At 39.5% G+C, this 27,420-nt stretch overlaps 1 protein-coding gene across 2 annotated transcripts in view; it reads right to left on the bottom strand.

Moving 5' to 3' along the window:
- Nucleotides 1-23,332, bottom strand: part of SOS1 (SOS Ras/Rac guanine nucleotide exchange factor 1) — a 183,152-nt gene extending 159,820 nt beyond the window's left edge. For both annotated transcript variants that reach the window (XM_072635817.1, XM_072635818.1), the window contains exon 1: nt 23,107-23,332. In XM_072635817.1, coding sequence (XP_072491918.1) covers nt 23,107-23,193 — 87 coding nt within the window. In that variant the 5' untranslated portion in view covers nt 23,194-23,332. The remainder of the gene's footprint in view (nt 1-23,106) is intronic.
- Between the last annotated feature and the right edge of the window lie 4,088 nt (nt 23,333-27,420).

The raw sequence follows: 27,420 nt of genomic DNA, 5'->3' as shown, positions 1-27,420 counted from the left end.
TGTTTCATAGATTTTTTTGAGTTGAAAGAGGTCTGAGGTCATTTCTGTCTAATCTCCTTATTTTACACATAAAGCCAGAGGTTAAGTAATATCCCTAAGGTCACACAGGTAAATACAGGTAGAATATTCTACAGAAAATAAACAGCATAGACAAGACATGAGCACAGGTCCAAACCCAGCACTCCTTTGAATTGTCCCAGGCTTCTCTAAACTTGCTTTTTCTTCTAGTACTAACACTGAAGACATTTTTTTTAAAGAAACCTATTTCATATTCAACTGTATTATTTCTCTATTTGTCAACATTAGTGATTAATCCACCAGTGAAATCCTATTCTGATGCCTCATCTTGGCAGATTGGGAACTCTGAATCTCAAAGACACAAGTTCAAAGCTGAGAATGCATTAAGTATCACACACAATGGGCTGAATCTGTCATCAGAAAGCCAGTCTAGCTAAATTGGGGGAGAAAGATTGAAGATAGAGATATGTTAGTACAGTATCTAACGACTATCATCCACTATGGTAGGGAAGGGTTGCAAGCTATATTTCAATGCTAGTTGACTCAATGTAAAGATGTTTTTGAGAATTATGTCTAAATCAAATTCGTGAATTAACACACTATCGTTTTCACAATATATTCCACTGGACATATATAATACTTCTGCTATTTTCCCACAGAAAAAATGGACTTAAAAGTTTTTGTTACGAAATCCTTCAGTAAGCTGTGAACTTTCTGTATTCAAAAATATAGCAATATGAAGTGCTTCAGTTCTTTCAGAATGAGGATGAACCTTAACAGGTACCAGACTGGCCTTCCTTTTAGACATGGGAATTGTCATATATTTACTCCAATAACCGTAAAAGTGGGTCAGATCCTATGGGCAAAATAGATGCCACCTGGCATGAAGCAGTTTAGGAATTGTCTAAATTTTATTCAGGACAATGCAGTAACATTTAAATGAAGCTTTCCAATTTCTTAACATATAGAGGGAAAATAAAGCAGAGGAATAAGGTTTAGGATTGTTTTTGTCCCATGTCTACTGTCCTGGGATTGTGGATAATTCCAAATTTTTAATGCTGAACAAACAGTGAAACATCAAACAGCAAAGCATTTGTTAAATACTTGTGACTTAACACTAAAGCATTATCTATTGCAAAGATGAAATAAATTAAGATGTGTTTCTATAAATGAAACAAAAAAATCAGGATATATAAATTCCATGTAAAAGTTAGTAGTTTTAAGTGTTCAAAGCAACAATAAAAATCAGCACTTTTTTTTAAAAAATGAAGGACTCAATGGGCAGGGGTGGAGGGGAGAGAAAGTGAGAGAATTTGGAACTCAAAAGTTTTAAAAGTAAATATGAAAAATTGTTTTTACCCATAACTGGGAAAAATAAAATACCAGAAATTTTTAAAAATATAGGAATAATAGTCTTGGGGCCAAGAACAAAAACAAAAAAGGCTACTTCATTATTTTAACAAGTATTTATTGGCCATCTAATATGTGAGGAATACAATACTCAGTCACTAAACTCAAGGAATCTATCACATAGCTGGGGAGATGACATCTATTATATGTCATGAAGCAACAAATAAGTGCTGAATTAAAGAAAGCCAATAGGTATTATAGGACCTCAGAGGTAGGAGTTAATACTTTCAGCTCTGGTTTTAAGAATGGAAAGGACATGATTAAAGTAGCATTTTAGGAAGGTTTATATGATGACAAAGTGTAAGCTAAACTTGAGGCAATGAAGGATTGGAACAGGAAGACCGTTTAAGAAAGTATAAGGTGACTATAGCTTTAATTAAGTTGGTGGCAGGGAGTATGGTAAAGAGAAGAATAGATAGGTACAAGAGAGTTTCAAGAAGCAACAGGAATAAACTCTACACTCATCAGACTGGCAATTGACCAGAGAGAGACAGTGAGAGTGAGAGAGAGAGAGAGAGAGAGAGAGAGAGACAGTGAGAGAGAGAGAGAGAGAGAGAGAGAGAGAGAGAGAGAGAGAGAGAGAGAGAGAGAGAGAGAGAGAACAGACATACTGATGTTGGAGGGACTGCAGGAAAATAGGCACATTGGTCTAGCAGATTTGGAAAGCTATTTGGAACTAAGCTCCAAAAGTTACTGCACATCCTTTGAGACAGCAATACCAATACTAGGCCTGTTATCCAAAAGAGATCAAAATGAGAAGAAAAGGTCCTACATATACAAAAATATTTATAGTGCCTCTTTCTTCAAGGAAATGGAAATCAATAGGGTCATCAACTGCAGAATGGCTGGACAAGTCACAGTACTTAAATTTAATGGAATGCTAATGTGCCATAAGAAATGAGTTTCACAAAAACCTTGGAAGAAACACATCAGCTGATGCAAAGTGAAGGAGAAATGCATGAACTGAAGCCAAGAAACAAAACAGGAGAATAATTTAAACTATGACAACAACATAGTAAAAACAATTTTGAAAGACTTAATTCTGAGGGCACAGCCAAGATAGTTGAATAAAGGGAGCATTTTAGCCCAGCTTTCTTCTTCTTTAAAAATCAAATCCTAAAGGGGCATAACCAAGAAAAGGTTATAATAAGAACTTAGAGGAGAAAAGGAGAGGTCTGCGGCACTAGGGTAGGGGTTGTCCAGGAGCACAATACAGTGGTGCCACCAGCTGTGGGCAGTGGAGGCGGCAGCAATGGCAACAGCAGCTATACCAGAAGGGTAAAGGGACTGAATATCTGGTCGAAAGAAAGTACAAGAGACCCCTATGCTGGAACTAGGCATAGGACCAAGCACCATTTGATAACTCCATTGCTCACTACCCAGTTACAGGTTGTAGTTCCAGGGCAGAAAGGAATGCTTGGATAGTAAGGGAATAGGGGCCCTAATTCCAGGGTCCCAGTTCCAGGGTAGAGAGAACAACATATAGTTGAAAGAGAGCAGGAGCTCTACCTGAGTAGAATTTGCAGTTCCAAAAAGGAGAGGAGTTGTGGTTGAGAGAGCATAGTGGCCCTATCTAGTTAAGGACAAGAGTATAGACTAGGAGGGAAGGGACCACACCTCTCTCCTGATCACATTACCTTGGAAGCACTGAAAACTTACAGCTTCCAGAACTAGCTGAGAAAATAGCAGAGTGAAAAAATCCAAAGCCTGGGAAAATAACCCTCTACCTCACCCCAGAGGTAAGCAGAACCCATGTCTAACATAAAAATCCAAATCAAGAAATGTACTGGAAAAAACGAGCAAACAACAACCAAAAAATGAACCTGACCACAAAAAACTACTATAGTGAAGGAAAATCAGAAGAAGACAATGATGTGGAAAACATTTACAAGCAAACCTCAAAGGAAAATGCAGATTAGACACAAACCCAACAAGATTTCCTAGAACTGCTAAAGAAAGAGATGTTTTAAAAAGAACAAAAAATGATTTTAAGAATCAAATAAGCATGATAAAGAAAAAATTGAGAAAAGTGAGAACAATACAAGAAGATTATGAAAAGAGAATTAATAGCTTGGTAAAAGAGGTACAAAAATACCTCTTTTTTTGAGGAAAATAATTCCTTATAAAACAGAATTATACAAATAGTAAAAGGTACAAAATCTCACCAAAGAAAATAATTCCTTAAAAATTAGAATGTCAGGTGGAAGCTAAGGACTCCACAAGACATCAAGAAACAATAAAACAAAGTCAAAAGAATGAAAAAAATTGAAGAAAATGAGAACTATCTCATTGGGAAAATAAGTGACCTAGAAAATAGGTCAGGGAGAGATACAATAAAAATTATTAAACTATGTGAAAACCATGATTTTAAAAAAGAGCTTAGACACAATTTTTCTTTTTTTAAATCAATTTTATTTATTTTCAATGTCATACAATCACTACCATATAACTTAGATTTTTTTTATCTCCCTCCCCCTCCTTCCTCCCTACCTCCTCCCTCCTTCCCTAAGATGGCATACAATTTTATATAGGTTCTACAAATACATTCCTATTAAACACATTTTCACTATAGTCATGCTGTGCAGAAGATTTAAAATGAATGGGATAAATCATACAACAAACCAAAACGTAATACAAAAGAAAATGATCTGCTACATTCTGCAATTGAATTCCATAGTTCTTTCCCTGGATGTGGAAGACATTTTGCCTTAAAAGACCATCGGGAATTTTTTTTAAGTCCCTGCATTGCAATGAAGTTCCAAGTCTACCAGAAAAAAATCCTTGCACACTGTGGTTGTTGCTACGTACAAAGTTCTCCTGGTTATGCTCGTTTTGCTCAGCATCAGATCATATAAGTCTTTCCAGGACTCTGAAGTCTTCCTGTTCATCATTTCTTATAGCACAATAGTATTCCATTACATTCATATACCATAATTTACTCAGCCATTCCCCAACTGATGGGCATCCCCTCAATTTCTAGTTCTTGGCCACCACAAAGAGTGCTGCTATAAATATTTTTGTACATGTGGGACCCTTTCTTATTTTTATGATCTTTTGGAGATACAGTCCTAGAAGTGATATTGTTGGGTCAAAGGGTATGCACATTTTTGTAGCCCTTTGGGCATAGCTCCAAATTGCTCTCCAGAATGGTTGGATCATCCCACAGCTCCACCAACAATGAATTAGTGCTCCAACTCTTCCACATTCTCTCCAACATTTATCATTTTTCCGTTCTGCCATGTTTGCCAATCTGATAGGTGTGATGTAGTACCTCAGAGGTGTTTTGATTTGCATCTCTTTAATCAACAGTGATTTAGAGCATAATTTTTCAAGAAATTATAAAGGAAAACTGCCCAGATATATTAGAACCAAAAGGTAAAATAGAAATGAAATAGACTTAATAATTCTGATCAATGCAATGATCAAACATGATTCCAGAGAAGCAATAATGAAGAATGCTATCCTCCAGAAAAGAAATGATTTACACATGATATATACATTTTTGGATGTTGGTCAACATGGAGATTTGTTTTGCTTGACAATGTTGATTTGTCGCAAGGATTTTGCTTTTGTTTTTCTTTTTTCATTGTGTGTATATGTGAGGATGGAGAAATAGAGAGAAAATAAAATCTTGATAATTGAAAAAAAGCAGCAATAAGAAATGAAAACATGAGAAAACAAATAGCTTACTAACTAGGACATAGCACTCTTTCATTCTCTTAATATGCCAAGTGATAAGAATTTTAAACTCAATTTACATATGACTAAATATTTCAGAGTCAGTTTTATAGATCCTTAACATTGCATAATCATCAAAGGTCTCTTGAAGTTGTAATATAAGTTATTTCCTATAAACTTTTCTTTTCATTATTCTAAATACAGCATTATATTTACTGCACATATAACTATAGTAACTAATAAACATATACTCATATAAAGAAGGAAAAGATAATATATATTTGCTATTCCATTCATAGACCAGGCAATGCTACAAAATAATTAATTTAATTAATTCTAAATTAATTAATAATTAATTAAACCCAAACTCAAAAATCCTACCAGTTTTAATCATTTTCAAAAACATTCCAATATCTGTCTAAATACACAAATATATGTTTGTACTCTTAAGTCAAAAAGCAGTTATTATAAGGAAGAGCCAAAAACAATCCCTGCTTTCAAGAAGCTCAAAGCCTAAAGCTCAAAGACTACATGCAAAACAAACAAACAACGATGTACTAATAAGCTATATACAGGATAAATTGGAACTAGCTCAGAGGGAAGGCACTAAGGAGAACTGGGAAAGTTTTTTGTAAGAAAAGGGAGTTTTTGGCTGAGACTTGAAGAAAGCCAGGAGGAAGAGTTGAGGGAGAGTGAAAGTTCCACGCAGAAGGGGAAGAAGGTCAAAATGCAGAGAGAGTCAAGGGGTAGAGTGTCATATCTAAAGAATAACAAGAAGACAGTGTCACTAGATTGAAGAATACATGGAAGGAAGGAAGACATGAGAACCCTGAAAAAGTAGGAAGGGATCAGGTTATGAATGGTTGTAAAGGACAAATGGGATTTTACATTTGATCTTGGAGTTAATAGGGAGCCACTGGAGTTTACTGAATAGTGGGGTGAGATGGTCAGAACTTTATTTTAAAAAGATCAATTTGACAGTTGAATGGAAGATGGAAAGAGGTAGGGAGAGACTTGAGAAAGGGAGACCAACCTGAAGGCTATAGTCATAATCCAGGAGTGAAGTGATGAGGGCTTTCCCTAGGGAGGTGGCAGTGCCAGAGAGAAGGCAATTGTATATGAAAAATGTTATGAAGGTAAAATTCAGGAGACTTGGCAAGTGACTGGATATAGGAGGTAAGAGAGTGGGAAGTCAAGGATGATGATGATGATGATAGCTAGCATTTGTGTAGCTTCTACTGTATGCCAGGCACTATACCAAGTGCTTTACAAATATTTTATTTGACCCTCACAATAATTCTGGGAGGTACATGCTACTTTTATCCCCATTTTACAATTGAGGACACTGAAGCAAATAAAAGTTATCCAAGTTCACACAGCTACTAATTGTCTATCAATACTAACTGTATTCTAAACCTTTCCAACTTGGTAAAAACTTACAGAAGCTTATGCCTTAGACTTTGAGGATCCAGAGTTACCCTCAACTAATATTCAGCCATTGGGGTAGGACTTTCGGTAGAGACACAGAAACCTTTTAAATGCCTCTCTCAAATAGAGATATATATCTAAAAATTACCAAACCAAGATCCAAACAAAATCTTGCCCTCAGACCAACTTTCCAATTGAAAGCAGATTTACAGCAATTAAGGTGCTAATGCTTTCCAATCACAAATGAACACCATACCCAGCACTTAGCAGAGTGCCTGGCATACAGTAGGCACTTGATAAATTTTTACTGACTGAATACCTATAGATGATCAATATTTACTGGATCATCATCTTTACATACTTGTATGCATAGGTACAACCCAGTAATCTATTCTAGGTTCATTTCTACTTATATTATCTTTTTTGGTAATCTCATCAGCTCTTAAGGTTTCAATTATCATCTCTCTGCAGATGACTCTCAAGATCTATATAGGGTGTTCCAAAAGTCTTAATGCAACCAAAAGTCTTAAGGCTAAGAATCTAAAAAAGCTTGGGAATGGGGGGAAGTGGAGATGGTAGATACATTACCATCATACCTACTAAAAGCACAACGTAATCAATGAAGGGAAAGATGACAAGGGAACAATAAGATGCAGGTAATGTTTTCTTTTTTAAAAAACAGCCTTCTAGAGATGGATGTCTGGTCAAAATAATATATAAATAAATCAGCGTTAAGTGTTTGGACTTCCTTTAAAAAAATCTAATTTCATTTGAATAAACTAAAAATAATATCTACCTCCATTAGGAAGAAAATGTATTAGATTCTTATTTTTTTTCAACTTTTGGTCAGGTGATATTTCTTTTAAAGCATTTACAATATAGACCACAAACAGATTTTTTTTTTAACATTAAACCAAGACACAAATACTTTGAATCCCACCTTCTTCCCCTCCCTCTCTCCCTACCCATCCCCACTGAGAAGGCAAGCAATTCAATACAGGCTATATATGTGTCATTTTGCAAAAGACTTCCATAATAATCATTTTGTGTAATACTAACTATATTGCCCTCTATCCTACTCTATCCCCCCTTATTTTTTTATTCCCTCAATTGACTTTGTCCCTTCCCAAAAGGGTTTATTTCTAGTTACTCCCTTCTCCCATTTGCCCTCCCTTCTATCATTCCCCTCACCCCACTTGTTACCTCCTCCCCTACTTTCCTGTACTATAAGATAGTACCAAATTTCATACCAAATTTAGTGAGCATGTTATTCCCTCCTTAAGCCATATGAGGAGAAAGTAGCTTCACTTTCCTCCTCTCCCCTTCTTCCTTTTCTCCTCCATTGAACAAGATTTTTCTTTATCTCTTTTATGAGTTATACCCTGCCCCATTCCATTTCTCCCTTTCTTCTCTCAGTATTTTCCTCCCTCACCCTTTAATTTTTATTTTATATCTTTTTTTGTGTCATCTCTTCTGATTCAACACAGCCTGTACACTCTGTCTATATGGGTGTGTGTGTGTATATACAATCCCTCCACCTACCCAAATACTGAGAAAAATCTTAAGAGTTATATTTTCTTTTCAGGTAGGAAGGTAACAATTCAGCTTTAGATAGTCTTTTATGATTTCTCTTTCCTGTTTACCTTTTCAAGCTTCTCTTGATTCTTGTATTTGAAAGTCAAATTTTCTATGCACTTCTGGTCTTTTCAACATGAGTGCTTGAAAATCCTCTATATCATTGAATGACCATTTATTCCCCTGAAGTATTATACTCACTTTTGCTGGCTAGGTGATTCTTGGTTTTAATCCCAGTTACTTTGACTTCTGGAATATCCTATTCCAAGCCCTTTGATCCCTTAATGTTGAAGCTGCCAGATCCTGTATTATCCTGATTGTATTTCCACAATACTCAAATTATTTCTTTCTAGCTGCTTGCAGTATTTTCTCCTTGACCCTGGAACTCTGAAATTTGGCCACAATATTCCTAAGGGTTTCTCTTTTCGGGTCTCTTTCAGGAGGTGATCAGTGGATTTTTTCAATATTTATTTTGTCCTCTGGTTCTAGAATATCAGGACAGTTTTCTTTGATGATTTCATGGAAGATAATGTCCAGGCTCTTTTTTTGATCATGGCTTTCAGGTAGTCCCATAATTTTTAAATTGTATCTCCTGGATCTACTTTTCAGGTCAGTTGTTCTTCCAATGAGATGTTTCACATTATCTTCTATTTTTTCAAAATTTTGGTTTTGTTTTCTAACTGCTTGGTTTATCTCATAATCATTCATTTTCCTGAACTCAATTTTCTCTTTCCGAGAACTGTTTTGTTCAGTGAGCTTTTGAACCTTCTCCTCCATTTGGCTAATTCTGTTTTTTAATGCATCCTTCTCCTCACTGACTTTTTGGACCTCTTTTTCCAATTGAGTTAGGCTCTTTTTAAAGGTGTTATTTTCCTCAGCATTTTTTTGGTTCTCCTTTAGCAAGCTGCTAACTTGCTTTTCGAGCTCTTCCATTGCCTGAGCCAAGTTTAAGTTCACTTTGGAGGCCCTGGAGGCAGAGGTCTTAACTTCCTGTGACAGTAAGCCTTATTCTTCCTCATCTGAAAGGATGGGAGGAGACACCTATTTACCAAGAAAGTAACCTTCTATGGTCTTATTTTTTTCCTCTTTTTTTGGCCATTTTCCCAGCCAGTTACTTGACTTCTGAACCCTTTGTCAAGAGATTAGCCTCAGCTGCTCTATTTCCCTGGGCTTTGGGTGGGGGTGGGGCCTTCACTCAGGGCTGGAGTTTAGATCAGCTGCTCCCTACAGCCAGAGGCCTTAAGCTGAACTGCCTGAACAATGGATCCAGGTTGCTTCCTGGCCTCTGTAGCTGTCTACAGTCTGCTGCCTCAGCCTTTGCCTTCGCCTGGGGCTATTGCTGGAGAAACCCTGTTCCCTCTGGCCCAGCTGGGAAAGCCCTCCCCCACTGACCTTTGGAGCTTTCTTTGTTGCTTGTGGGTTGAAGTATCTGGGACCTTCCCTGCTAGGAACTCTGCCCAGAGGTCTGCTCAGATCCTGTTCCTCCCAATGCCATGTGGCCAGGGCTGTGCTCCGCTCTGCTCAGCATCCCATGAGATAGACCTTTCCTGTCGGCCTTCCAGGTTACCTTTGGCTGGAAACCTCTTTCGCTGTTATTCTGAGGCTTCTGCTACTCTAAACTTTGTTGAGAGTCCTTTTCACAGGTATTTTGTGGGCTGTGGAAGAAGCACTAGTGTATATGCGTCTTTCTACTCTGCCATCTTGGCTCCATCCCATATTAGATTCTTAGAAAAGATGTAAAGGAGCTTTACTAGGAAGTTATTTCCAAATTTTAGAAAAATGAAGAGCTATAAGACCAACAAGCTGAGACCACTCAGAGTCAGATTCTTCATCTATAAAATAAGGGAATTAGATTAGATTTCTAAAGTCCCTACCAATTCTTCAACATTGTCCAACTCTTTATGGAGAGTTTGTCTGGTCACATTTTTTCAATTTATTTTTCTAGTAAAAAAAAAATATCTTTATATACTAATACTTTTACGTGAAACAAGTACAACTTAGGCAATCAAATAATGACAGTAGTAATATCCATAAGTGATTATTTACATAGCTGAAGGTTTGCAAAGTTATTTACACATACACACACACAATTCTCACAGCCTTGTGAAGGTACTTTTATTTCCTAGATGTTTAACCCATTATGAAAATGTGAATTAATGATTTATTTGCATACAGAGTGGAGTTGCTATAGGACACAATTTTTAGAAATTTCTCTTGCAAACATTAGATGCAGCTAGGTGACACAGTGGATATAGAGCTGGGCCTAATATCAGGAATACTTACGTTTAAATCTGGCCCCAGCCACACAGTAGTGTGACTCTGGCTAAGTAACTTTAACCTTTTTGCTTCAGTTTCCTCATCTGCAAAATAGGGGTGATAGTACCTACCTTGCAAGTACCATTGTGGCCCAGCTAAGCTAGAAACAATGGATAAAATGATGGTAATAGCTAACATTTACACAGCACCTGCTCCATGCCAGGCAGACACTGTATGTACTAAGTGCTTGATAAATATTATTTCATTTAACCCTCACAACAATTCTGGGAGATAGGTGTAATTATCCCCATTTTATAGTTGAGAAAACTATGGCAAACAGAAGTTAAGTGACTTATCCAAGTTCACACACCCAGGAAGTGCCCGTCCCTACTGACTGTATTCTAAACCTTTCCAACTTAGCAAAAATCCATGGGAATAACAGATAAAATGAGGTATTTGTCAAGGGCTCTTTGAATGCTAGCAATTATTACTATTACTAAATGAAAAACATTTTCATCTAAGCTTTTCCAGCAAATGTCAAATTTGAGAATGTATTTATAAAAATGATTTCTTTCCCTAGTTGCTTCAGCACTTAGCACAGTGCCTGGCATAAAGTTGGTTGTTGTCCTTCATTCTCAAAGAGGACCAATATGACCTCACTGTGCTAGGGTCAAGGTACATTATGTCCGACTATGACTGATCAGACCAATCTGAGCTCAAAAGGCTCTACCACAGGTTGGGTACAAATAGTCCATGTGACATTTGGAGTGGAGACGTCTCTAAATTTGCACATCTCAAGTTTCTTTGGAGCTACTGCAATTTTGCTCTGCTCATAGAGCACAGTGCCTTCTTTGATGCAGGCACACCATGCTGGACAGTCCTGTGCCAGTGTCTCCATGTCTTACAAATGATTCCAAAGTTCTTCAGAGAGACCTTGAGAGTGTCCTTGTACTGTTTCTTCAGATCTGCCTGTGAGTGCTTGCCTTGTGTCAGTTTTCTGTTGGCACAGAGTAGGTGCTTAATAAATACTTGTTGATTTGACTTCTAACATGTTAATTATCGTGAGTCAGCACTAAAGACTCAAGTTATTAGCTACACCCCCCAAAATCATCAAAAAATGAAATATATGCCCAACAGCACATACTCATGTGAACTACTTCTATATCAGTCAGTTTTGCACTATGCCAAGCACTGAAGATACAAAGAAGGTCTCAAGAAGCTTAAGGTCTAATAGGGGAGATAACATGATAATATCATTAAGTTGGAAAGGCTTAATGAAATTGTGGAAGTCAGATTCAGAAAACTCTTTTGCAAGGCTTCTTTATTAGTGACTATTCAATCAAGTACATAGTACATTACAACATTTGCCTTCCTTGAGGGAGAAAGAAATGATCATTAGCATTTTCTAATCATAAAATCACTATTAATTTATACCGACATTTGCCAAATTCAGATAATATGAATAATTTCATCCATCCATCTCATCTCCATCCTTTCTTCACAAAGTTCTGTTAAATCCAGTCAAGTCTGTAACCAATTTTTGCCACACTCTCATGTAAAAACTTTGCAGGCACAAAGTAAAAAAGACTGAATAACCTTCAGTTTATACAAAACAACACTCCATGGAGATTTTTTCCCCTATGACATTTTAATTTTAAAACACGGAAGGACGTATGGCATAGCTATCTGCACAGTGAGTGGCATTGGGGTATAGTGGATGGAAAGCTACCTCAATGCCAAGAGGACCTGGGTTCAAGTCCCCCTTGGACACATATTGCTGTGTGACTCTGGGAAAATCACTTAATCTCTCTGTATTCCAGGCCAGAGGTACTCCTGAGAACCCTGAACCAGACTAAAATGTAACTGAGAAACGTTAATAAAATAAATACAAATAGAATAGACTATAGACAATATCAATATGCAGTTTTGAGTTAATGTGTAACTTTCAGGGATTCATAAGTATGATTAAGTGGCCCCTGTTCCTGTTTAAAGCCATTACTTCCCTAAGACTCTTAAATTGTAGAGAAGGTGCCACTTTGCTTTGGTAGATGGCAGCTAGAGGTCCTATCCCCCTAGCTGCATCATAAAATCATTGGACTCATAGATGAGGGAACTCCCTCTGCCACACAGGTTAGAAAGATATCTAGAGCACTAAGAAATTAAATTACTTGGCTAGGATCACACAGCCAATATAACAGAGGTGGGATTTGAACCTGGTATTCTCCACCATGCCATTCTGCCTCCTGCTCCTAGTCTATTTTCCCTCCAGCACATAATCCACAAAACTGCCACATAGGCACAAATCTGGCTTATCACAACTCAAAAACCTTCACTAGCTTCCCACTGCCTCTACAGCTGACATTTTGGTACCCTTAACAATCAGACTCTCTTTCCAGCATGATTTTATTGTACTCCCCTTCATGAACTTATTTCAAGTCAAAGCAGAGCACAAGTTATCTGCCAAACCTGACACTTCTTTCCTCCCTTCCTTGCATTTACTGAGGCCTAGAAAGTACCCCCTCCTCATCTTGGCCTCTTGGAATCTTTATCTTCCTACAAGGGTGATTAGTTCAAGTGCTGCTTCCTCCATGAAAGCCTCCTTGATCTTCTAGGTATTGCTGCTTCCTCCCTCAGATTACCTTGTACTATACTTGTGTATTGCTATATCTCTCCATCTCCAGTAAAATTCAAACTCCTCAAGAGCAGGGGTTCTTTTTGGTTTTGTCTTTACATGCCTGGCCCCTACATAGTGCCTTACACACAATGGGTATTGAATAGACAGTCATAAAATTTAACTCTATACTTTTGTGTCTCCTATGCTAACACAGTGCTGGCCTCCAATAAATAGTTAAAAGGTGGTATCAGAATAATTGATTGCTTAGAGGGATAACATAAAGAAAGTGAACAATCAAGGACTAAATGCATAATTTACTCACCACTTGTATTTGTCTTACACCCTGATTTTTAAGGAATTGTTAAATTCTAAAGGGAAGCTGTCCACAATGCAAAAATCCCTTAACATATTTTGAAAAAAAAAATTATTTCATATGCCTGAAATATAAATGACAAAGAAAGAGTGAAACAGGGCAGTAAATAGGTTGCACCAGGGATAATAGAACCACATATATTATCACCTACAGTCCAATCTTAGACACGCCTTATATCCTGGGCCTAGTTGGGATTTTTTTTAAGTATGCTGAATATATACCATATGCTAAGCAAATTTTATGATATGGATTTGGAATTAACTTTTACATTAAAATCCCAAAATCATAACTGAATAAAGTTTCAAAAGAAAATTAGTGCCTTAATTACCAAATTAATTTTTGAAAGATTTCCAGCATACTAGTTTTAATAGCATGGAATCATATAGGATTCAAACTTAAACAAAATATGATCAAGGTATAAAAAGCTAAAAATGTTACATGGAAAAACAGTTTTCCTGAGACTGGAGGAATCAAACATCATGGCCAGACTCTAGGCATTTTCACCTGCTATCCCTTGTGCCTAGGATACTCTCCCTTCTGTCCTCCCTAGCTTCCTTCAAAGTCCAGTTAAAATCCTGTTCTTCCATGAAAAGCCTCTCCTAATCCCCTTAATACTAATAACTTCCCTCTTCTGATTACCTCCAATTTATCTTGTAAATATCTTGTATATATCTATAGTTGTTGTCACATCATTTCTCCCATTAGGTTGTATGCTCTTTGAAAGCAGACAGTCTTTTGCCTTTCTTTGTATCTGTATTACCTGGCACATAGTAGCTGCTTAATAAACACTTATTGACTGACTATGCCAATAAGAACCAATCATCAATTATATATCAAAGTACATTTTGGTATCAAAGATATATCTAACTACCCTAAGAGACAGTGGTTTAATTTAAACCAAACTAATTTAGAAACTAACTTCTAACATTACTTAAAATATCATTGAAACTCCAGACAAAAATACATTTCAATTCTGGAAGCAATGACATTTTAAATTTAATACTAATTATGTTTAATATTTTAGGCATTTCAAAATGATTTGCAGATTTAAAAAAATGACTACGCATTATATCCCATTTACCAAATAGCTTAAAGTGTATTTTTCACTATGTTCCCCTTATCCATTTCTTGCTCCTGAATCAGCACTTTGTTGACAATATAAACATATTTTCATTCTCATTTTTCAGTTAGGTTAAAGATTATTATGAAGTTTATTAATTCCAAATTCCTTTTAAAAATACGGAACCATTATAAGCATGATCAGTGAATACAAATTTACTGAAAAATAAACTAGATTACCATAGTCAAGGCATTAAGAAATAAGCTTGGCTAAAGCCATAAATGGGAATTTGGGGATTATTTGGGATATATTTTTATACAATGGTATTTATAAACCAACTAGGAAAAGTTACTTGTGAGTGCAAGAATGATAAATACCTTTTTAAAAAGCTGAATATTACAAACCATTTGAATATTAAAACATGCTCCCTAAAATATTACTAGTTTATCTTTGATGAGACAATTTTTCAACTTGCTTTTTTATTAATATCTGTCAAACATGAACATCTCTGCATGCAAGAACAGAACAAAATGATTATATATGAAACCAAACAGCTTTTTTTTTTTTAAGTACGTATTAAATTTAACACTGTAGTTCCAACATTGCTCTGCTTGGTTTTACTCCCTTCTGAAATTCTTTATGCTCTCTTCTGTTTATTTTTAAAATGCTTCATTGACCCTCTTTTCTTTCTTTTCTCCTTTTTTTCCCTTGGCATTACTACTACTGTTCTAACTTTCCATCTTTTATAATTTCCAACCCCCTGACTCTAAGCACTTCCTTAAGTACAGTTAAATACAACAAACCCCATAAATTGGACATGTCTTTAAAAGCCTATCTCATTCTTCTCCTCTCCACATAAAATATCATTTTTTCTTTCTGACAGTATTAACTAATATATTTTTACCAGCTCTGTAACTCTTTAGTCTGTTTAATCAAGAGAGTAGAAGAGATTTAAACAAAAAAATATGAAGCCCTATTATCATGGAGTTAATTGCTATAAGAATTTGGAAAATTTATTTGGTGAAATGACACCTGAAAAGCACAAAATTACATGAAATAAAATGTTTAAAACTCCCACGTAACTCGTGTATATTATTGGTATTAGAGCTGTATCAAATGATAACAACACTGGGTCCCAGGGAGTTTAAAATTTTTTTTAAATTGTGGTTTTACAATACATATGTTCTAGATTAAGATGTGTAGTTGCAGATCCCAAAGGCTTATTAACCCATTCAAAAATGGCTTTTGCCTAGCTATTGCTCACAGAATTTTCTTTTGATGTAAAATGTCCTTGCCTAAACCTGGTCAGCCAGGTGGCACAGTGGATAGAATGCCAGGCCTGGAGCCAGGAAGGCCTGAATTCCAATCCAGCCTCAGATGCTCACTAGCTGTGTGACCCTGGACGTATCCCTTAACCTCTGTTTGCCTCAATTTCCTCACCGGTAAAACAGCAATCACGATCATGCCCGCCCTCCCAGGGTTGTTTCGAGGATCAGATGAGATAACTGTGAGACACTCAACACAGAGCCAGGCACGTAGTGAGTGCTACGTAAATGTTAGTTGTTGTAGTTGTTTACTGCCTGGTAGGAAGAAAATTGTTCTATGAAAGGTTTCCTTTGTACGTCTAAGCATTAATGGCATTTCAAAAACAGAGCAGGTTACACTGTCATCCAACTCTGAAACTTTTTAAAAAAGTTACCTCTGGATCACGACCAAGTGAATTAAACCTTAGCCAAAAGAAACTTTCACAGAAAATTACAAGCAAATGATAATATAACTTTCAAAGCTGCCCAAGTCATATTACTAGTTTACTTTTAAAAAGTCAGCAAAAGTTTTATACTATGCTTGTAAAAGAGCTAATTATAGTATTTGATCATTTAATCTAGTATTTAAAATGTAATTTCAAGTTTAGCAGAATTATATACTAAGGGACTTGCCATAAATCAAATTTCAACTTCTCCTCTGGATTGTTCATTTAAAAATTTTAATTTTATAAAGTTAAAAAGTACTGGTTCATCTTCAAAAAATTCAAAAGTGAACTAGATACTGAATTTTTTAAAAGCAAATATAAATAATCTTTTAAATATTTCAAAACAGGACAAAAATATAAATCTAATCTTAAAAGTCTCATTGCTACATTTATTTAGATGTAGCTAAAAATATTTAATGAGAAGTTGATTTAACTTGGAAGATGAATGGTGTGAATTCATTTTCATATACATTCAGGTAAATAATAGTGAAAAAAATTTAAGAATATTAGCAATTTAAAAAGTGAAAAGTTAATAGTTAATTTCTAAGGTAGGAAAGGTTTTTACTCACATCTTCCTAAATAAAAGGAATAAAAAAATTTAACCCAGAGACAGTTCCTATTTACTAACAGGTTGTATTCTAAAGATTTATATTTATAATTCAGTTATTTAGAATTCAGGATATATTTGCCCATAAAAGTAGTGTTATAAATGGAAATTTATTTTCCAAGGCTAGCCTATAATAAAAAACTCTTTAACTAAATAAGATCCTCTCCAGCTTTAAATCTAGGACCTTGTGAACTACAATCCTAAGAGTCCATCTTGCTTTAAGAGCAGGAAGAAGGTCTAGAGGAGGAAAAAAGTCTCACAGCCTTTTCTTGGACGTAGGGCTACCCCTGGCTGTCTAGTTATGGTATCATCCCTTCTATACCATTCTTCCACTAACTGGTTCACATACTCTTCAATCTGTGACCCTGGGCTCCCTGCTGTTCCACAAACAAGACACTCATGCTCATGTCTCTCACCTTGTGGCATTTTTTCTGGTTGATCCCAACATCTGGAATGCTCCCCTTCCTCATCTCAACCTACTCTTTTTCTATGAATTCATTTAAGGCCTAAAATTCCATCTTCTTCAAGCCTGTCTCAAATCCTCTTAATACTACTGCCTTCCCTCTCTTCTTTCCCATTTATCCTGTACATAGCTTGTACATAGTTGTTTGCTTCTTGTCTCCCCCAATAGATTGTGAGCTCTTGAGGGCAAGGACCATCTTTTGCCTCTTTTTGTACCCCCAGAGCTCAGTACAGTGCCTGGCACATAGTAGGTACTTAATAAATGTTTAATATTGACTGAATGGTTTCCAAGTCTTTCCCATTATTTTAAGCACCCTATTCTAGCACTCTCCTTGGATACTCCAACCTTCCACTCAACCCTCAGAGTGGTTCATGCAACAAAATTACTGACTTCTACTTCCAAATTCACATATTATTATAAGGAAACAGCCAAATCAAACTTCCCCAAATTGTTTTTCCTTTTCATAATTTCTCTTCCTCTGCTTTTAAACCTTTTTCTCCTAAAAGGTTGTTCAGATTTTTTCACAACTTTATTCCCCAATCTCTCTCAGTACCAAAGATCACATCCTAATTTTTAAAGTTTCCTTATCCATGGGAAGGTCAGGGAAAACAGAAGAGAAAGATTCCTGAGGAACCGAAGAAGTTGGAGTCCACACATCCACACATTTTAAAATTTTTAAATATTCATACTCCAAGTCTCAAAATTTGACTAAATTTAAATGAATGTAAGAGATAGTGTCTTGTTTGTAGAACAGCAAGAAGGCTAGTGTCACTGGATTGAAGAGTAAGGTGTACAAAGACATATAAATTCATGTTGCCTTTCACTAATAAAAATGCTTTAAAACTTTCCCAACTCATTTCTGCACCCCGGTTTTCTGATTCCTTTTCCTTTTTTATAATTATAATACTTATTACTCCACTCCCTAATTAAGGCATTACCTTTGGTGATAATAGAAAACTAATAACATGAAGTCTGTCACAATGTGACATTGTCTCAATCTAGCTATAACATAATATGGAAAGGCATAACTTCTGTAAAAATTTATAAATTGTTAAATACCTATGCAAAAACTCTTAATTCTAATGTTTTCTTAAACATGACTGAGAATTTAATCACTACATAGAATACTGATCCATTAAAAAATCCAACAACTTCACTTTCCATGAAAGAATCAACCTTCCGGTCACCCAAGATGGCAATCCATTGTTCAACTGCTAAGGTGATTTTTTCCAAGGCAGAGGTCTGACCATGTCACCCTCCTGCTTCCAATGAGCTCAAGAGGATTTAGAATCAAACAAAAATTCTGTATGTCATTTAAAGCTCTTCACAGCCTTGCCCTTTCTTGCCTTTCCAGTCTTCTTATACTATGTTCTCCTCCATGAACTCTATGACCCAACCATACTGCCCTATTTGCTGCTCCTCAGTCTTGGTGCCACTTCCCTGTACCTTTGCACTGGCTGCCCCCCATTCCTGGGATACTCTGCCCCTTTGCCTCCAACTCATGATTTTCCCAGCTTCTTTCTACACTCAGCTAAATCTCACCGTCTTCAGGAATCCTTTCCTGATCTGCTCAAGCTGCCAGTGTCTTCCTCTCTGAGATTACCTTTTAGCTACTTTGTATATAGGTTGTGTGTACCTAGTTGTTTACATGTCTCCCAGTTAGAATGTACATTCCTTACAGAGAGGGACTGGTTTTTTTCCTTTTTTATATCCCCAATCCTTAGCACAGTGTCTCACACATAGCAAGCACTTAATAAATGATGGTGACTAACCTATAATTTCAGAAAAAATAGCTTCAATTAGTTTTAAAAGCACCAAAGTTTTTTTTTAATGTGCTATAATGCACTTTCACTTTACAGTCATGACACTCAGATTTTTAACAGCATTATCCATTCCAAAGTTTTGTTTTTGTTTTTTTTGCTGAAAAGGAGTTGGTTTTTTTTTAAAGCCTTAAACCAAGCTTTTCTCTATACCACCTTACAGACAGATTGACTAGTTTCTGGATATAGGTTGACTATATTATTGAAAACTATGTATTTTTGTGTATGTATATAATATAAATGGATATGCAACCTTAATATTAAAGACCATAGCATTAAAAAAAATTAGAAGAGAAGAAGATGACATATCTCTCACATTTATGGATAGGCAACTAGGTGGCACAGTAGATAGAATACCAGACATGGAGTCAGAAAGCCCTGAATTCAAACCCAGGGTCACTCACTTACTAGGTGGCTGCCTTAGTTTCCTCATCTGTAAATTGAGGATATTAATAGCACCTATAACACAGGGTTACTGTGAGGATCAAATGAGATAATGTTTGTAAAGTACCTAATATATAGTTGGCTCTATATAAATGTTAGCTAAACAATTACTATTAGGAGATGTATTCTTAACCCAACAAGGGATAGTGGCAATTACAAAAGACAAAATAGATAACTTTGATTGCATGAAATTGAAAAGCTTCTGTGAAAAAAAAATTAATGCACCTAGGATAAGAACGAAAGTAGCTGAAAGGGGGGGTAGGGATGGAAATTGCATCAAATTTCTCTTGGTAAGGGTTTGACATCCAAGATATATAATTAATAAATACATATTAGACTAATATCAATTTCCCAACAGACAAATGGTCAAAGTATATGAACAAACAGTTTTAAAACAAGAACTGCAAAGTATTTACAACCACATGAAATAATACTCCAAATCACTAATAGAGACAAATGAAAATCAAAACAATCCTGAGGTTTCACTTCATACCCTGAAAACAGGCACATTTCCCTCCCCCTCCCCGAAAAAAATCACCAAAAAAAATGGCAATAGTCAGTGTTGGGGAGGTTGTGAAATGATAATAATTCTAACACATTGTGGGTGGAGCAGTAAAATGATATAATCATTTTGGAACTATGTAAATAAAGTGATTTTATTACTGGGCTCATTATACCTGAAGGAAGTCATTGATAATAATAAAATCCCCAGATACAAAAATATATTTATAGCAGTACCTTTTGTGATAGCAAAGAATTGGAAATAAAGTAATGCCCAGCAATTGAGGAATGGCTAAACAAATTGTGGTAAATGAATGTAATGGAATATTACTCTGCTGTAAGAAATGTATGTGATGAATAGAGAAAAACAGGCAAAGATCTTCATGAACTGACCCAGAAGTAAGCAGAACCAAGAAAACAATATACACAGTAACTATAACAATGTAAATAGAAAGAACTACACACCAATATGTGTGTATACATACATACATATATATACACATATATGAAGTGAATGTAACAAAATCAAAGATCAAGAAGGACTGGAAAGAAGAGATATGAGGGGACATCCCCAGCCCATCCCTTCAGGGAGGTAGGAATTATAAAAGTGTTATATATTGTATATGTTTTTGGACTTTTATCAGTTGTACTGATTCTTGTCTTCCCTTCCCCCCCTCCCCCAATGCTGTTTGTCATATGAGATGGCTCTCTGAGAGGAACAGCAAGAGAGATACTTGGGATAAGGATAATGATGTAAGAAACAGAAGACATCAACTTTATTTTTTTAAATGTGTAGTTAGGTAGACTATTTCCTAATAAACTAAAGATTTGTGTTAGATGGTGGATTTTTAAAATTAACAACAAGGAATCTGAGTTACAAAAGAAACACAAAAGCAACATTCAAAAGACATTCTCTAAATTCTCCTCCCTTGAGGTAGTATCAATTTCAAGATAATAGTTTGTTTTTTAAATAACATCTGAGCTAGTCAGGGCAATAGGTCACAAATTGTGACCTACTTGATCTCTTCTCTCACATACAAGTATAGTATAGTAACACCTCATCTATCCAGCATCAGGAAATGAACTGTTCCACACATGTTAATTTTCCAGATAAATGAAACTTACCCCATTTGAGGGCCAAATCTTTCTCAAAGTTATAACGTACTTCCTTGCCTCCTTAAAATGAGTCTATTGAAGAATGTTTTTAGTTAATGGGGACATTAAAAGAGACTATCCCCCACCAAGCTGCTTGATAGTAAGACCTAAAGTATAGAAGCAGGAGAGGGGAGGAGGACCCTTATCCCTGCTCTGGCACTACAGTCACGGGGATGCACTCTACTCTCCCCAAGGTAAGATACTAAACATAATTGAACCTTTTCTTAGTGACTCAGTATCATCATTACTTTAATGATGGGTCATGTGGTAATACAGTAATGCCCCTGGGGGTTGTTGAGGTGTGTAAGGCTATTTGCTCCTAATGGCTCCAGACAGCTAAGCTTGAGTTTTGTTTACTTTTTACAGTTTTTCTCCCTTCTTTCTCACTATGAAGCTATCAGTGCCTGCTTGGATGCCTTAGTGACACAAGTTCCTTCCACACTTAAATGCAGAATCATGCATGAAATAAGAGTAAAGGGAGAACTAAGTGAGGATCTAATGCATTATCTTGAGTGAAATTTACCAGCTTTGTAACATCTTTTTAGCGACTCAGAAAATTTTTCTTGCTTCCTGGGTTCTATGTACTTTAAGTTGCAAGAATACTGATTTGCACATAATGAAGGTACTTCTGCAATTTGATTTTCCATTTGCTTCTAAAACTTAGATTTTTTTAGAAAAAACAGTTCACTGAAGTCTGAACTTAATAACATTGTAAGAAAAAAGTAAGTGAAAAGTTATACAAAAATACAAGGAAATACAAGGAAAAAGGGAGTGAGAATGAAAACCTTTCTATACCTTTCAAGACATATTAAGAAGATATAATAATCTAGTAATAAGCATACAAAGAGTAACTGTTCTCTAAATTCAATTCTCTAGACTAGAGTAACAAAAAGTAAAATGTATCTTAAGAACAAATCACTAAACACAGAGTTACTTTGTTAAGCTTCAGTGTTGAACAATATGGTAACAGGGATTTTAAAACATGTTTTAAAAAAGTTAACAAAAAATAGGAAAAGACAAAGTAACTTCTAAATGCAGCACAACAGAAATGACGACTAGAAAAGAAACAACAAATTATTACTTCAGAAGTCACACAAGTACACATTCTTTAAAGGATTCCAATTTCAGATGTCTTAATGTCCTTTTGGTACACAATGTTGTTTTTAAAAGTTTGCAGCTACAGATTGCAAAGAGATGATAATTCTGAAAATTCTGATTATCAAGCCAAAATTCGAATAGCAAAAACCTTAGCCTTCCAATGTAATAACTGATAAATCAAATAGTACTATTTTCGCATAGCCTTACTAAATGGAGCATGGGGGGGTGGGGCAATTCTGGATGGTGGCAAGCGATTACTAAAAACAAAGCCAAAAAGATCTAATCCCGTAGCTAACCGAAGGCAAGCAGCGTAATTACTTAGGGCAAACAAGATGGTCAAAAGTCAAATCAACAACATTTCTTAAGCGACTCCTTGGTGCCACACTCCGCTGGGCACGGGGGATACACACAAAGGCAAAGTCAGTCCCTTCCCTCAGGGAGCCTGCAGATGAATGTGGGCAGTTTTCCACAGTGCTCACGCAGGGGCCCTGGGCACCTAGGGCAAGAAGCTGACCTTAGTTCCTAATATACAAAGGAGAGGAAAAGCTCCTTGAGGACAGGGCTGCCTTTCACTTGCCTCTTCACGGCTTACTGAATGGAGGGATGGAGAGAATGAAAAGGCAGCAGGGGATCATTTTTAGACACTCTTCTGCATACCTCGACATACTCAGAAGAAAAGGGGAGGAGGATAGGGGGCTAGGCACTAAGCTTTTCGGTGGGTGGCCGCTACAAACAGCCTCCCGCAGTCGCCGTGCGAGCAGTGCCCGCACCGACACCGCCCCGAGAAACCGGGCAAGCCGTCCGCGGGATGCCGGAGCCCAGCCCGCCCCTCCCCCGGCCCGCGCCCCCACCTCACCTTTTTCAGGGCCGTCACCAGCAGCCCCCTCCACTTGGGCGCGTTCTCCTCGCTGAAGAACTCGTACTGCAGCTGCAGCGCCTGCATGGTGCCCCGGGGGCTCCTCCGGGGGGCGGCGGCGGCCGAGCGGGGCGCCAGGGGGCGGGGAGGACGAGGACAAGGAGGAGGAGGAGGAGGCCGAGCTCTCACACCCGGCCCCTGCGGAGGGCAAGGCGAGCGGGGGCCCGGCGCGGCCACTTACACAGGACCAGGGACCAAGCCGAGCCCGGGCCAGGAGGCGGCGGCGGCGGCATCCCGCACCGCCTCCCCCGGGCCGGGGCCGGGGCCGGAGCCGGCGCTCTCCCCCCCACCCCCGCCGCCGCTGCCGCTGCCGCCGCTGGCCCTGTCTCAGCGCGGAGCCGCCCCCAGGGTCCCCTTGGGCGCCTACCCCGGGCCTGGCCCGCCCGGCCCGGCCTGGCCCTGCAGCGGAGCCCCGAGGAGGGGGGGCGTGCAGTGAGACGTCTCCGGCGCCCCTTCCCTCCGCTACGGCGGCTAGGCTGCCCGGGGGGTCCCAGGAGACGGGGAGGACAGAGCAGGAGAGGAGGACGGGAACAGCCCGATTTTGTGGTTCTAAAGGAACCCGGCCGCCCCGAGGTGCTACCGCCGCCGCCACCACCGCCGCCGGTGTAAAGCTCAAGCTTCCTACTTCAGTGGAACCTGCCTCGCTACTGAGCATGCTCAGCAGCGGGGACAGCGGCTCGCAGTCTCTAGCGGCTGCCACCTCCCCCTCCCCCGCCCCCAACCTCCTCCGGCTCCAGGTTTTCCCTTCAACCGCGAAGGGCCTGGAGGGATGGGGGGGGGGGAGGGATTCAAGAAGTAGGGAGATTGGCCGCGCTCGGAGTTCAGCCCTGGCACTGGAGAGGAGGGGAAGGAGCGAGGGTAGTAGTGTCACACTGCGAGGAGGGGTGGCTGAGGGACACCAGCTGAGCCAGGGGAAAGCACTCTCAGAGTTGTGAGATGGGGTCACATGAAAGAACGTGCTTCACCTTTCGAGGTCTGGGGTTCTTTTCGTATCAGAAGCACCGCGGGGGGGTGAGGCGCAGACTTAGTTACCCAGAGAGGTGTCGGGTGAATGCCTAAAATAGAATAGGCACTGTACAGCCAACCTCCAAAGGAGACAGGTCCCTAAGCTCTCCCGGGAGGGATAGGGCAGGTATGCGTGTTGCACTCGCCCTTTCCTTCCCTTTGAGGATGCCAACTTGTGCAGTTTAATTGGTCATTCTTGGACACAAGGGCACATCGGAGGAGTCAGAAGGGACCTTAGAGGTCATCTATTCTAACGTGAACGGCATTTGCTCGTTCATTCCGAGATTACCTTCTATTTACACTGTGTGCATCTTGCGAGTACATAGTAATTTGCATCATCTCCCCCATTAAGAGAGACAACTCCTTGAGAGCAGAACAGGCACGGCGTTGACTCTTTGTATTCCCCAGCTCTTAGCACAGTGATGGCACATTGTAGGAGCTTCATAAATGACTGGATTGACAACCCAGAGACCCAGAAAAGGTTCATATCTTTTTAATGGTTACACACTTCATCCTAGGAAGAACACGGAGACCCAAAATAACAACAAAGCAAAAAACTAGAGTAAAGGTGGATCGAGCTTCTTAACTGGTGAATGTGCTCCAGCAGGTGATACTTAGAGCAATGTAGTTCCTTGGTTTCAGAAACAAAAGTAGTGGAAGCTGGAAAGAAATGACACCCCTCAAATAAAGGAGCAAGGGGAGCGTGAAAATGTTAGTAAGCCGTCCATTGTTGTCCTCTTAATTGCATAGTCAAAAAATATCAGCAACCGCTGAAAGAAAATTCTGGGATGTGAGTACTAAGTAAAATGGTATGGTCAAAATCTATGGTATAGATATTTAGCTCTTACAAAGTACTTTTAAAATATCTCATTTGATCCTCACAACAATCTGGGGATGTAGGTTCTATTATTATCCCCAGTTTACAGATGAAGAATCTGAAGTTAAGTGCTTTGCCCAGGGTCACACCACTTGTGTCTAAGGTTGCACTGGAACTCAGGTCTTCTTAAATCTAGAACCAGTGCTCTATCCATGACACCAGAGTAATAGCACGTATGCATATACACACATACATACACGCATTTTAAGGTTTGCAAAGCGCTGAACGTGTCCACACAACAATCCTGGAAGGTTTATCGCCATTTTACAGATGAGGAAACTAAGGCATGGAGGTTACTTGCCCCAAGTCACACAGCTAGTACGCGAGATCTAGCGATGCAGTTAGCAATCAAAATTTGTCAACAAACCTCTGCGATCTCTGTCGGGTTCCTTCCAACAGGGCACCCCTATCAGTCTAATGCCGTTCTCCACCACCACCAACCACCACCCTGCATCCTCTCAGGTTCTGCCTGCAGTGCCAGGGATGAACCTTGCCTGATAGGGCTTAGGGAGCAAATAAAGAGCCTGACCCTGAAAACTCTTGGACTGTGGGTACAAAGGAGGAGTCCCTACCAAGGTGAGGGAAACTTGACACCCCCACAACACAGACACACACAGACACACACAGACACACACAGACACACACAGACACACCCCTCCCTCCCCCTTTCTTCTCCACCCCCACCACACACACACACACACACACACACACACACACACACACACACACACACACACACACACACACACACACACACACACACACACACACACACACACACACACACACACACACACACACACACACACACACACACACACACACACACACACACACACCCCTCCCTCCCCCTTTCTTCTCCCAGGCTAGAAGTACAGGTACTGCTCCGCTCCCCGGCCGTGGAGTAAAACCCGGATAACTGGATTTCAGATCGGACTGGGCATGCTCAGCCACCCAATGCGGGGGGGGGGGGGGGGGGGGGATGGAGGAGGGGTTCACGAGTAAGAATAAGTTAAATTCACGGGGCCAGCATCGCGGCCTGAGGATTGGGACGGGCAAAGGGCCAGGTCTGCTGATCAGACAAGGGTGGACAAATGGGGAAGGGGCTGCGGCTGGGGACGTAGCCCGTCCATTCTGTGGGAGACAAAAGAATATACATCCTCGTGAAAGAAGAAAGGGAAACGGCTCAGGAGTCCCCGGTGTGAGGCGGGGACCCGGGGCAGTGACTGGCAGCCCCAGGACCCCCGCGACCCCAACCCAGACAGTTAGAATCGGGCGGCGCCTGCGCGGCTGCCTCCCCGGGCGCTTCTCTTTCCTTGACGAGACTCAGGGAGGCCCGCGTCAGGGCGGAAGTGATGCTCAGAGGAGGCGTCCAGACCAGGTAGCCGAGCTCCGAGCAGCTCGGCCGCGCTTCGGCGCTCCAGGGAGCGGAAGGAGGCTTCTTCAGTCTCCGCCCCGCTCAGCCCCCGCGACACGCCCCCTGCAGGCGGGAGGGCCGCGCGTGCGGGCGCAGCCCCAGCGGCCACGTCCCTGCGCTCCCCGCGAGCATCCTCCCGCCCCTGCTTCTTCAGCTCATCCCTAATAACGTGTCTGTCGAGACTCCCTGACGTAGAAGGGAATCCGCGGACCTAGCAGGAACTCTTACTCTGGGGAACGTGACGTCTTAAAAGATTTTTTACATGATTGCATTTCAGTAGAGTTGGCTTTTTGGTAATCCCACGTATTTTATTCATTTACCAATATTATTCTGAAATTCCCCCAGGGGTCCATGACACCAGGCAAGGGCAGACCGCCTCCTTCCCCGCCGAGATGAAGAATTCGTTCTAGTCCAACCGAGGAGGGAACGGTGGAGTGACAGATAAATGAAGTGACTTGGGTCACCAGTGGCATGGGCAGGATTCGAACTCGGTGCCTCTGACTCCAGGGCTGCGCACTTCCCACCATTTACAGTCTTGCAGCAGATTTTGGAGCCTGCTATCTGCCTGCTCTCCAGAATTAGGACCATGAACATAGCTGGAAAGGGTCTTTGAGATCTCTTGAACCAAACCTGCTCATTTTGTGGATAAGGAGGGGGGGACTTGCTCCATCACAGTTAGTGACAGGCACCATCTGACTCCCTATCCAGGGCTTCTAACTTTACAACGAGCGCCAAGACCAGGGGCCACCATTCCTATCTTCTTGCTAAGGGGGAGGGTCTGCCCAGAAATGGACCAGAAGCTGAGGAAAACTGAAGTAGGCTGGATATCTATTTCCAACAGTAACCAAAAAACAATACATCAGAGCTAGGAGGATGAGGGGCTTGAAATTTGGAAAGTGCATAAGAGGGCTACAAACATTTCCAGGAGAGTTCTGAGAAAACAAGGATCATGTTC

Source organism: Notamacropus eugenii, chromosome 1 (assembly GCF_028372415.1).
Source record: "Notamacropus eugenii isolate mMacEug1 chromosome 1, mMacEug1.pri_v2, whole genome shotgun sequence".
In the NCBI taxonomy this organism is placed as follows: Eukaryota; Metazoa; Chordata; class Mammalia; order Diprotodontia; family Macropodidae; genus Notamacropus; species Notamacropus eugenii.
Note: the sequence above shows the minus strand (reverse complement) of the source record. Positions and strands in the feature narration are given on the sequence as shown.